This window comes from Ostrea edulis, chromosome 2 (assembly GCF_947568905.1).
Source record: "Ostrea edulis chromosome 2, xbOstEdul1.1, whole genome shotgun sequence".
In the NCBI taxonomy this organism is placed as follows: domain Eukaryota; kingdom Metazoa; phylum Mollusca; class Bivalvia; order Ostreida; family Ostreidae; genus Ostrea; species Ostrea edulis.
In genome coordinates, this window is record NC_079165.1 from 71,882,625 (window position 1) to 71,896,409 (window position 13,785).

Sequence of the window (13,785 nt, forward strand, 5' to 3'; positions counted from 1 at the left end):
AAGTTGATCGACGAAGGTCGCATATTACGTCACTGTACCACGTGAATACCTAACTAATTAACTAGACTTTTTGAAATCAGGGCTTAGATTTAAGTCCATATTATGGTTAACTATCGCAATATTTCGGCGAACGAACTATTAGAATGTATTACTATCAATATAAGGAAGACAAACTGCATATAATTTTGTATATTTTGAAAACATGAGATGTGTCCTTTAATGGATAAAACTTCGTCGATTTCTAAATTTCGAGTTGAAGACCACAGCACGATATTTCTTTTCATGTGGAAACCTTTGAAAAACAATACGCCTCATGAGATACAAAACAAGGTTAGCAATGTACATCTATGTATATTATGTATATACTACTCAAACTTTGATAAGGATCACTAGGTTATGTGTGTAATTTACCACTAACATAACAAAATACATAAATTTGACTCAGAAACGTGTTTACTCAGGTTATGAATGAAAATTCATGAACGGCATGAACTTTTATCAATACGGAATGCTTGAAATCTGATAACAACACCAAATGGCATTTCATTACAAAGAATTAACAGCAAACCAGAGAAAGAATTACACCGTTTTGGGGGTAGTCCATCATTACACTTAGTCGATGAAGTGTCAATACCGGGTATGGCCTCCCCTTGCATCAATGACGGCTTGACAACGTCGACCATGTTGTCAATAAGCACTCAGGTGTTTCCAATGGGAAGGTTGTTCCACTCTTCCACGATGGCGTTTCCGAGCTCTGCCAAAGTCGTGGGTTGTGTTCTACGACGTGAAAGGGCAACCTGCAGCATGTTCCACACATGCTCAATCGAGCGCGCTGGCCAGTCCATACGGACAATTGTCTCCTGCTGAAGGTACTGCTCCACCACCCTGGCGCGATGAGGACGGGCGTTATCATCCATCAGGATGAACTCAGGGTCAACAGCACCAGCGTAGGGTCTGACGTAAACATCGAGGATATCATCCCGGTACCGCACCCGCGTCATTGTTCCTCTCTCCAGGACATGAAGATCTGTTCTTCCATCCCTGCTGATTCCACCCCAGACCATGATGGAACCACCACCATAACTGTCATGTTCACTGATGTTAGCATCATGGAAACGTTCACGTTGTCGTCGCCACACTCGGTGCCTGCTCTCTGTAAAGTCCAAACAATACCTGGAGTCATCGGTGAACAGAACTTGAACCCAATCGTTCTGTGTCCAAGTGACATGCTCTTCAGCCCAGTCCAATCGCTCCCGCCGGTGTCGAACAGTGAGAGGGACTCGAACACATGCCCTTTTCGAGTTGAGACCTGCATTGTGAAGCCGATTTCGTATCGTCTGAGTGGACACATTCACCCCCGAGGCGTTCAGGAGGTCGTTAGGTAGGCTGGTTGCTGTCCAGAAGGGATGGCGTCGTGCTTGAAGAGCCACAAAATGGTCTTGGCGTTGGGTTGTCGACCTCTGACGACCACCCCCATGTCGGTGTGCTACTGTACCAAAAGTTTGCTGTCGGTTCCAGAACCTGTTTACAACGCTCTGACTGACGTTTAGTGCATTTGCAACGTCACGTTGTGAATAGCCAGCGTCAAGCATTCTAATACATCTGTCCCATTGTTCTGTCGTCAGGCGACGCCTTACACGTTGAGGGGACATTGTGTTGATAAACGTAGTGTAAACACTCAAGTGAGTTTTAAATTTTAGAAAGAATCAGACACCGATGCCTCAGTGAAAATCGTGCAATGGTAGCAAAAGCATAAACTGTTATGAGATAGGCATTTCCCATGGCATGAAATGCACGTGCAAGTTTGTTGAAGACGTTTTTGATTTCACTTGGACACAATATTACCAATTATTAATTTTTTAAACAGAAAAATATCTATGATCCTTATCAAATTTTGTGTAGTATATTAGACCTGGTCTATGACACAGGAAAGTGGTACGTCCAAATATTCATTGCAGATGAAATTTTTTCGATTATATACTGTAGTAAGGATTATTCACTGGATGATGCAGTTCAATGTTCAGAGTTTGCAAGCAATAATTCAACGTTCTTTAACTATCAGTAATACAATGTACAGGGTACTTAAAATGAAACATTTGGTTGTAATCATATTCTTGGTGTATCACACAAATATTTTTTTTCTACAACAAGTACTTGTATAAAGAGTAACAATTCCTTACAATGGTAAGAATACAACAAAAAGACAAACAAACTACATATTAATACATTGTAAAATAAATCATTATACACATTTCTTTCATGTATATATGACAGAATTTGCAAATGTAGCGAGAAAATGTTAGGGAATATTTCTTGGATATCAATATCATTTGTTGATGGACTGTGCAGCGTATCCATCTTTCTATCCATCCATCTATCTATCTATCTATCTATTTATTGATCTTCATGTAGCTATCTATTTATCTTCATGTAGCTATATATCTATCTTCATGTAGCTATCTATCTATCTATCTATCGCTATCTATCTATCTATCTTGCTATTTCGGTGCTTTTAACAAAACCATTTCAAATTTAATTGTGTATCTTGTATGGTTATTATTTCTATTCTCAATAACCGTGTAACGTGTGACAGCGTGCTGAAAATTATATCGTCATCGAAAGCAAGTTTTTTTTACTTGCCTATACGATCATGCGGCCTAGCGCGCTGGTCACATACTGCTGGGATGTGTGTGTGTGCAATTACTTCCAATGTGTGATTTTTTATGCAATAACACCACATTCCTATGAAAATAGCGGGAAATATTAATGTTTTCTTCATTTTCGTATTTTTGATTTCGTTTTGCTATTTGTCCAGGTATGCCTGCTATGCCAGTCCATCTTCAGGAAAGGTTTTCAATTTCCATATACGTTTCAGGTATGCTGTAATCTGTAAAACATTTGCATTTGATTTCCTTAAAATGATAAAAATACACGAAAATATTTTTGTTGTAAGCAGAATAGTATTTGTATATGTATTGAAAAGGACAAGTGGTTTTGATTTCATTTAGAATATTTCCATCAGAATCCCAAAATAAGTCAAAGTCTGCAAATCTTTTTGGAAAGATATATACAATGTATAATTAATCACTATCAAACGTTGTAGAAATAGTAAAGATATATACAATGTATAATTAATCACTATCAAACGTTGTAGAAATAGTAAAGATATATACAATGTATAATTAATCACTATCAAACGTTGTAGAAATAGTAAAGAAGGTTTTGTACATGTTTGTCTATTCTTATTTTCCTTACAAATGTTCCAAGGTCAAAATTAAAATTACTAAAATGACATAAAAACAGTAAGATGAAAGGACCATTAAACATCTCCTGGAAAATCATATAGCACGATTCATGTCTTAAACGTTTAAAAGCAAAGTAAACCACCATCTTGATTTGTTAAATACAAAAAGTTCTTCGTATATTCGTATTGTAAATGATGCTCCAATCAAAATGGACTGTGTTGATGAGATATCGGTTGCTGAAGCTGATGGTAGGTACATATATTTGATCTACATACTTTCATTTACTAGTTTATTGAAATTATCATGATAGAATGTGTTGTTGGAAGCTAAAAGTACCCTCGATCATGGCAACATTCTAATGAAGACTTTGTAATAAGAAGTGCTGTATCATTTCACCCATTAATCAGAGGCAGACAAGTTTTATTATACCAAACTATGGTGCAAATATGGACGTCTCAGTCCAAACCCCACTTTATTTATGAAAAACAAAATATCAATATCTAATAACAAAGCCTGAACCATTTTACCCCGTGATTCCAAAGTCAATCTTCTCCAAGTCTTTCATTAAAGTAAACCATGAGGCAAATATGAACATCTTAAAGTTCAGAGTAAAATGTACCGTATTCTTTTCAAGTTATTGCCGATAAACCAAACATCTACTTTCAGTAGGAAGTAGCAGAGGCTAGGCCCGAGGATCTCATGACCCTTGAAGCAATCCAGAACAAGGGTTTCTATAGACAAAGTCATGTCGCAAATATATTCACTCTAGGAACATCCGAGGGCAGACATTTCTCAACCAAACATTTATATTCAGTGGTGAAAGGTATGGAAACGCCCTTTGCCTCCGTTACCCCAGTGGAAATATTATATTAAAGTTATGTAATTAGACCGGTCAACAAGGTATGCTTACTCCTTCTAGGCACTGATTCCACCCATAGGTCCGTGTTTGCGCTACTTTCGATTTTGCATTCTTTATAGGACTTATAAGATCATTGTTCATTATCTTCACTTACACCTACCCATGGCGCAAATTTCTAGCACTTGTAAACAATAGATGGTTTTCATATGACGTATTTTGACCCCGAATTATTCCCCTTGGCCGCCATCTTGTAGGTCAAACTGTTGGATTTTCCTCTTTGGGCAACCAATTTCAAACATGTAAGGCAGAAATATATGGGGGGGAATCTTTGCAATATTGCAATTATGAAGTAAAAGATGCATTAACAAATGTATATTAATAAGAAAAACAGGTTATCTCCACCTCAGTGACCAGAATAATAAGGCTGATTTTGGTTGAATAATGAAGGCATCCGGGCATGCTAACCTACAATATGGCGGCCAATGGGAAATAACTCTTGCTTAATCGCTTCGATGGAAAACCATCTATTCAAAACTTTTTGCCAAGGCCAAAATTGTTGACAGACTGACAGAGGAACATTAACACAGACCAAAAAATGTATGCCCTCGATCTTTGATTTTGGGATATGAAAATAGATATTATGAAGACAGGTTAGAAAAGTGTTGCTTCAAATGTGTTCTTTTAATATTTTTAAAACGAAATATCGGCAATATGGACAAAACGTAGTGCCCCATATTAATTTTGAATCCCACAGGAATTGATTCCATTCCAATACCATGTTTTCCAATGTCAACTATAGTATGTCTAAGTTTCTACTAGACCATATGTACATGTAGTGTATACCATACCTTCTCAGTATCAAAATGTTTTCCGTTACAGTTATTTTTACACCACGTGTGTTTCTATATGGTGTAGGTATATACAATTACAAGATGAATAAAGTTCAACGTTAAGCTTTCTCATACAATAAAACCGACAATAAATATTAATGTAAAAACGGAATATAAGTTTTTGATTGGTCTTCATGAGGAAAATGAACAATAATAAATCTAATGAACCCTCTAAAGAAATTAAAATTAAGAGAAGGACAAACATGGATCCATCACTCCTGGATATACCAGAGGTGGGATCAGGTGCCCAAGCAAGTATACATCCCCTGTCGACCAGTCACATCCAGCGTAAGCCCTATATCTTAATCAAGTAAAGGGATAAATCCGTAATCAGATTGTGTATGTAAAGAACAGTCTAACATTCGTAGGAAACACGTCATACAGTTTTCGACCAAGTGTTAGTTTGTATTTAGCAAATTATATCAGTATAACGGAAAGGTGAAGATAACGAACAGTAATCAATCTCATAACTACTATAAAGAATACAGAATAGATAGTTGGGCAAACACGTACCACTGGGCACACCAGCGGATCAGGTGTCTAGGAGGAGTAAGCATTCCTTGTCGATCGGTCACACCCGCCGTGAGCCCAATATAATGATCAGGTAAACGGAGTTATCTGTACTCAAAATCAGAGTGCCAAGAACGGCGTAACAAGCAGTCATCTCGTTTGTCAAAGTTGTGTTGTTAGTTTGTCATTTATATCTATGTTCAAAAAATATCCAAAATATGAATTAGATATGGAAGACTTGTGGTGTCTTTCATTTTCGACATCACTAGTATACATGCATTTCGAATTGATATATGAATGAAAATGAGTACTGTTAATAGATTAAACGTCGGCGATATATCTTTGATATATCGTAGGATAATGTGAGGGGCTTCAACTATTCTGTTAGAGGTTGTGTCCCTTATAGACTCAACAAAGTGTCACCTAAGCTTTCATAGTATATGACGTGTCAGCCAGTGTTGCATCATTATAGTTTACATGTATATTCATGAAAGAACATATATCAACCGACATGTATTGAAGTATTGAAGTCAGCATTTCGCAAATTCTACGGTCGTTATAACGATCTAGTTCGTCAATACAACCTCACATTGGGTCAAATGCTGTCTGACGTGTTTCATACCGATTGTTATGCCGTTCTTGGCACACTGATTTGACTGCAAATAACTCCGTTTACCTGATCAGGATATGGGGCTCATGGCGGGCGTGACCGGTCAACAGGGGATGCTTACTCCTCCTAGGCACCTGATCCCATCTCTGGTGTGTCCAGGGGTCCGTGTTTGCCCAACTATCTATTTTGTATTGCTTGTAGGAGTTATGAGATTGATCACTGTTCGTTATCTTCACCTTGCATGTATCTTTGTAGATAGAGTATCCAAACATTTAATTATTAAACATTCTGTATTATCATGCAATTTACCAGAGAAGGCTTCTTGCGTAACATAGAGAACAATTACTCTTTATGCTCACCGTTATGCCTTGTAGGAGGTTCCGTAGAATTTATGGGTTCTTCATATGCATCACATCTTCTTGTTTGCGAATCTCTATTATCTTCCATATGTATTCTGATACAACAAAAACAACAACAAATTTCCCAATTACCTTTTGAAGTGTGTGGTGAAGAAATGGGTTGCAAAATACACAGTCACATGATATTATACTACCATGAAAAATAAACTGCATTATTTAATATATGAAAAAAATAATAAAAAAATAACAATGAACACATTTTATTGTTTGTAATACTGTTTAGAAATATATTCGTCACAACATTTCATAATCCATTAATGTTAACGTCAAATAACGTCAATTTCAGAACACTCGAAAGACACTGGTATTCGAACTTGAATTAACAAAGTTAATAACGCATGTGACCACCATTTGCATTCACGCATGCTTAACAACGGCGCCTTATTGATGCCACTAAAGTGTTCAGAAATGCTTGAGGGATGTTGTTCCAGATGTTGATTAAAGCCTGGTCTAAATCAGCCAATGTCATTGGCTGATTTTGTAAACGTCGTAGATGTCGTTCCATTTCATCCCAGACGTGCTCGATCGGCGATAAATCGGGGGAAACAGCCAAGACACTTCATCGACATTCTGTTGAACAAAAAAGTCCCTGACTACACGTGCAACATGTGGCCTTGCGTTGTCTTGCTGCAGAGTGATGTGATTTTGCTGTCTCTGTATGAAGGGTATGGCATGGTGCTGAATAATTTCGTCTCGATAGCGTACACCGATGAGATTTCCATTAACAGTTTGTAGAGGGGTCCTTCCATGTGTTGTTATTCCACCCCACACCATAACGCTACCTTCACTGAATTGTCGACGTTGCACAACATAAGCGTCCTGGTACCGCTCCCCAACGCGACGATACACTCTACAACGGCCGTCACTGCTATCCAAATGAAATCTGGATTTATCAGGGAACAGAATATTGGCCCAGACGTATATTCTGAATCGCAAATGTCGTCTGCACCACGCTAGTCTAACGATACGATAACGTTGAAGCAGTATTGGGCGCACCACTGGACGTCTTGGTCTGATGTGCTCGTGCAGACGTTTACGCACAGTTCTTGGACTGATTGGTCGAAGTCCAGGAATGCTACGAGCAGTCAAACTTGCTGTCAGGAAACGATTTCTCAGGTGCACAAGTCTAATGTGGTTGTCCTCTCAACACGACGTCACACGGGGACGCCCAGAACGTGGTCGATCCTGAGTGTTACCAGATTGTGGGAAACGTCTCCATAATGACTAGATGGTGTTACGATGAACACCAAAGTGTCTTGCTACGATATTTTGTGCCATTCAAGCTTGAAGCATTTCAACAGCACGATTACGTTGGTTTTCTCTGAGTCGTGGCATGACAGAAGGGTACATTTTGGCAAAGTTAAAGTGCTTTCCTTAACGAATAGTGTCCAAACAAACCTTTTACACGTCTTACTCCAAACAGTATTGGCCAGTAAAACTCATGCGTACGAACACTTCAATAAACAACATGTGTTCACTAACCATAAAAAATACCTGCATCTGAGTCGGGAACTATCCGATATTGTTCAAAAACATCACCTTTATCGATTGTTTAGATTTTATAAATATAAACAATAAATATAGAAAAATTATACTAAATTTTATAATGTACGGGTTTTTTTCCCCGCTAGTATATATCTCAATTACTAAGCTGTGGCTAGGACAAAGACTTTAAAATGTTCCCAATGTAATAGTGGAAAGTTTGCAAATTTTATATTTGAAACCATTCATGTGGGTAAAAGGTTTACAGAAATTAAGAAATGTAAACTGAAACAAAATATTACACATAAATCTACTATATATTTGCATATGAACATGTTATTCTAGACTGCTATCAGATTTGTGAAATTTATGGCCCTTGGATTAGGGGCTATGTATATATATATATAATTTACTTTACACCAATTAGAGTCCATTTACAAGTATGATTTAAAAGGTTATTACAGTAGCTCTCGCAATTTTTCAGATGTTTTTGGCGCAATTTTGATACATGACATTGCCTTTCAGATGTGTGTACATTGTGACGTCATAATACGTTGTGCTGGTAAAACGGCTGAAATATTTCGAAAAGTGTTTTAATGTTTATATATATATAATTTAGAGGGGCTTAAAACTTATAGACGGAACTGTTTAAAATATGTCTGTATTTTTTAAAAGTGCCTAACATTAACATTGTATAATGTTCTGAAGTCACAATCATGACTGCATTATGTTTAACGTTGCCCACATAACGTCACGAGGATGACGTCATAATGGAACTTGTTTACATTGTTTAAAAATCTACTGACGAGCACGCAGGGCGAAAGCGCTATAGATAAAAGTTTGAGCATTGGATTTTTTTTTTACTTTATATATATATATATATATCTGTGTGTGTGTGTGTGTGTGTGTGTGTGTGTGTGTGTGTGTGTGTGTGTGTGTGTGTGTAAAACTTATACGGTACCAATTTTGATGCACCAGATGCGCATTTCGACAAATAATGTATCTTCAGTGATGCTCAACCGAAATGTTTGAAATCCGAAATAAGTTTTAGAGCAAAATATAGCCAAAAACAGCGTGCCAAAAAAGTGGAGCCAAATTCGTCCAAGGATAAGAGCTATGCATGAGGGAGATAATCCTTAATTTTGAAATGAATTTCTAAATTTTATAACAGTAATTAAATATACATCCGTATTTTTAAGCTAGTAACGAAGTACTTAGCTACTGGGCTGTAGAGACCCTCGGGGACTAACAGTCCACCAGCAGAGGCCTATATATATATATATATAACAACTCATTGAAAGGGCAGAAATCTTCGTCAAAAACCTAAGATGGAGATCGTTATTCTACTTGAATTCGGAACTGGAGAATTCTACTGACAATAAAGAAACATTTGGCTTCAAATCACGCAAATCTCCCCGCAAATCAAAGAGCTGAAAACATTTGAAGATAAGTTGACCAACCTTATAAAGAATGTTGAATTTGTAAACAAGACCCAGTTATTATGGGAAATTTCCGTGAATAAGTATTTTCTCTGATGTACTAATTTAAATGTTTTAACCCAATCCCTAAAGCACTAAAGGGCAGGAGAAACTTGAAAAGATTATAAAGAATTGTAGGGGCAAGTTGAGTGAGAATTGACCACGTAGTTTCTGAAAAGTCAAATATGTTCAAAACTGTACGATGCACGACGTCAGATGGACATGAATGGCGACTGCACAAAACGAAACTATGCCATTTCTTCAACTGAAAGGTGACTGAATGATTACTGAAAGGTAGCTGAATGACAGAGATTTGCAATTCAGTCATTTTTACAGACCCTTCAGTGGAGAGAATGCTATAGTTTCATCCAGTGTAAGTCATCCGGATCACTCTGATACCTTAAATAGAAAAAAATAATGTTTACTTACTTGTTTTTGCTCAGGGAAATATTTCTTTTCATTTCTAGAATATCAATATAAGTGATTTTAAAACTACTGAATGTAAAAAGTTTTAAAGTGTATTTATTTCCATTCATTAGAGTTAAACCTAACAAATTATCAAGTAAAATACATAACGGTCATCACACTTTTTAAGATGCGAGATGTGCATAAACAGAATCATATATCGCTGTCAGAAAATTGCAATTTTCCATAAACAGCGTTATCAAAATTTCGTACAAACTGGTTATGACGATATACATGTAATAGCATTCATAACAATTTCATGAAACTGTATTTTCACAAAATGTCTGTAAAAAATAAAGGAAATCTATCGCATAATAGACTTGATAGATCAATAAAAACAGAGTTATTGCCCTTGGATTCAATATTTTAAAACGTATCATGGATCATTCATCTATAATTTAGAATTTTTAAATAGTTTATTTTTAACAAGATTTTTTTTACAATACCTATCGGAAAAGACTTCAACAAAACTTGTGTTCCTATCATGCATAAATCTAAATAATCATTAATTTTGCAATATCTGATAACATCACAGGAGGGTGGAATTACTTTGATATAAGAATATAGAAGTGCCAAAAACTCTAAATTAAAACATATAAAAGACTTACTTTTTCTAATTATTGTAGCCCCAAATGCTGTTAATATACAGATCATCAGAAGGAGGCCAACACTTGATATTGTTCCGACATTCTCGACGAAAAATGAGTCTAGTTTCATGAATTGAAAAAGAAGAAAACATTATAAATAATCTTAGTGTATTCAATATTAATATTCTATGATAATGGTGACGCTTACATGAGTGGAAAATTCTCAAGAGGGACGTTAACCAATATCCAATCAATCTATGACAAAATTAAACACAATAAAGTAAAAATGCTTCAGATAGAAATGACAAAGATCATTATTTGAATTTTTGGAAGCATGATCCTTGTTGCATGTAAAACTTATACGGTACCAATTTTGATGCACTAGATGCGCATTTCGACAAATGTCTCTTCAGTGATGCTCAACCGAAATGTTTGAAATCCGAAATAACTATGGAGTTTTAGAGCTAAATATAGCCAAAAACAGCGTGCCAAAAAAGTGGAGCCAAATTCGTCCAAGGATAAGAGCTATGCATGAGGGAGATGATCCTTAATTTTGAAATGAATTTCTAAATTTTATAACAGTAATTAAATATACATCCGTATTTTCAAGCTAGTAACGAAGTACTTAGCTACTGGGCTGTAGAGACCCTCGGGGACTAACAGTCCACCAGCAGAGGCCTCGACCAAGGGGTCATAATGTAAAACTTATACGGTACCAATTTTGATGCACCAGATGCGCATTTCGACAAATGTCTCGTCAGTGATGCTCAACCGAAATGTTTGAAATCCGAAATAACTATGGAGTTTTAGAGCTAAGTATAGCCAAAAACAGCGTGCCAAAAAAGTGGAGCCAAATTCGTCCAAGGATAAGAGCTATGCATGAGGGAGATGATCCTTAATTTTGAAATGAATTTCTAAATTTTATAACAGCAATTAAATATACATCCGTATTTTCAAGCTAGTAACGAAGTACTTAGCTACTGGGCTGTAGAGACCCTCGGGGACTAACAGTCCACCAGCAGAAGCCTCGACCCAGGGGTCATAATGTAAAACTTATACGGTAGTATACGTAAAGGATGTTATGTACTATCAATAATTGACGGTGTATTGGGCTGTTGGACATTCTAGATTATTTCTTGACAATTCTAGTCGATTTTCACACCTGTAGTTCTTCTGTTCGTTTGCCTCTGGGTCGTCTCAAGTGTGAAAATATATGTATGCGATCCAAGCATATTCGAAATAACAATTGTATTTCTCCCAAACCATTCTTCTGTTGTGTTTCCAGCCGTGAAATTTAATCCATATCCCATTACGTAAACTTTTTTTCCATTGACTGTAAGGTTCACATTTATAGATTCAAAATTCAGACTCCTTTGAAAGAGATTAGAACCGTCTTCTCCTCGAATTTGGACAAGATTGTCTGGTTCCGGAAAACTTACAACATTCAATGCAAAATCAATGTGTCCAAGCGAGGCTACTCGAGTTTTCATATTTATAATTTTAGGTGGGCCTGTAAGGAAAACAATATTACTTCAAACACTTCGATGAAAGGTAAAGATAACGAACAGTAATCAATCTCATAACTCCTATAAGAAATACAAAATAAGAAATTGGCAACCACGGACCCCTGGATTTACCAGAAGTAGGGTCAGGTGCCTAGGAGGAGTGAGCATCCTCTGTCGACCGGTCACACCCGCCGTAAGCCCTATATCCTGATCAGGTAAACGGAGTTATCCGTAGTGAACATCTATGTGCCAAGAACGGCCTAATATTCGGTATGAAACGCGTCAGAAAGCATTTGACCCAATGGTAGGTTGTATTGGCAAACTAAATTGTTTTAATTACCATAAATTTTGCGATATGCAGACTTTAAACACGACTGTTGAAAACCCTTCACCATCAACGTGTTTGTCAGTAGTCTGCCTCGATTTTGAAAACCGATCCTACGCATAACAAACGCTTGTGTATGGAATCAGTTCAGAGATACAAACACCAAATGCAGGTGATAATGGAATATTGCTAAATAAATATGGGAATTTGACGATGGAGAAGCTGAAATCATCCGATTTATCATAAAGTTGATAGAATATGAACAATACTATAAATATTGGACTACAATCCATCATTATAAAGAATAGACAAAAATATCTATTGGCAATGAAATTAATATTTCTAACCGTTTATGCTAAGGTAGATTGTCCCCGATAGTTGCCCTGCAGTTTTAGAATAGGTACTACAAGATGTGTAGTTCACGAAGCAGACGTATTTGCCTTTGTCCTCATAGGAAACATGAAGGAGATTGACGTGTGAAGTTGAGAACCTTCTAACGATTGTCTCCCCTACTGTATGATGCCACTTCACATCAGTGGTACTATAAGCTCCACTTAATGGACACATCATAGTTAAGTTTTCTGATTGACGTCTTGAGATGTGCGTAATGTGGCGTGCTGTGATAAATTAATCAAATGTAAAGGTTAATGCAAAAGATGAGCAGTCATTTAAATTAGGATTGTGCGTTTTTGAAATAATTCATTTCTTTAGAAAAGGTTGTACTGTATATTGATCCAAACTAACATGGAACAGCTGATACGGTTTCCGTCATGGTTCTTCCGGTCACAGTGGATTTATTCATGCATAAGAGGGTTGGCTTGATTTCCACACGATATTGTGACTTCGAATCTATCCCTACATACGAATAATTTAGACCAGTGACGTCAGCTGTTATGAACTCATGATTATTCTGGTATAATTGTACTCGGTAATGAAACAATTCGCAGCCGTTACTTCCTTTATGGCGAAACCAGTGTACATGAAGCGAACAATCTTCAATCCACACAGACATAGTATTAGATTCCAAATCTGATATTTCTGAAAGTACATTATTAAAAAAAAGATACATTGTTACAATATATCTGTTAAATCTTTGTACATACTTTCTATCTTTGATTTTAAACTCATATTAAGAAATAAGAGCTATCAGATAATTGTTGTATTTACCTGATCATTGCGGGCAATGTCATGTTTAAGATCAATTACTACTACCAAAACTTATTCCATTTGAAATACGAATTTACATAAATAAACCCAGCCCAGAATTGTCCGTACCTTTTCTGTCAAATGTGTGAGATGTAGTACCAATATCGTTCGATACTAAAAGTGACAAATATATTGTTGACATCCATTTTCTCACTGTTTTTGAAAATTCTACTACTGTTGAGTACCCGGGTGCCTCAATTTTCA

The 13,785-nt window shown here is 36.6% G+C and overlaps 1 protein-coding gene across 1 annotated transcript; it reads right to left on the minus strand.

Moving 5' to 3' along the window:
* Nucleotides 1–1,968: 1,968 nt before the first annotated feature.
* Nucleotides 1,969–12,048, minus strand: LOC125680979 (uncharacterized). Its single transcript, XM_048920846.2, has 5 exons — nt 11,708–12,048; nt 10,567–10,665; nt 9,923–9,956; nt 6,474–6,568; nt 1,969–2,887 (listed from the first exon to the last, which is right to left on the minus strand). Exons 1-5 carry the CDS (start codon nt 12,033–12,035, stop codon nt 2,841–2,843), a joined length of 603 nt encoding a protein of 200 aa, XP_048776803.1. The 5' UTR covers nt 12,036–12,048; the 3' UTR covers nt 1,969–2,840.
* Nucleotides 12,049–13,785: the final 1,737 nt, after the last annotated feature.

Excerpts from the sequence above, each read along its gene's own strand:
- LOC125680979 (XM_048920846.2), bottom strand. The coding sequence starts at position 12,035 with ATGAAAACTCGAGTAGCCTCGCTTGGACACATTGATTTTGCATTGAAT. Across the intron at positions 10,666-11,707 it reads AACGAACAGAAGAACTACAG|ACTCATTTTTCGTCGAGAAT; the intron begins GTGTGAAAATCG and ends TCATGAAACTAG. Across the intron at positions 2,888-6,473 it reads ACCTCCTACAAGGCATAACG|ATTACAGCATACCTGAAACG; the intron begins GTGAGCATAAAG and ends AATGTTTTACAG.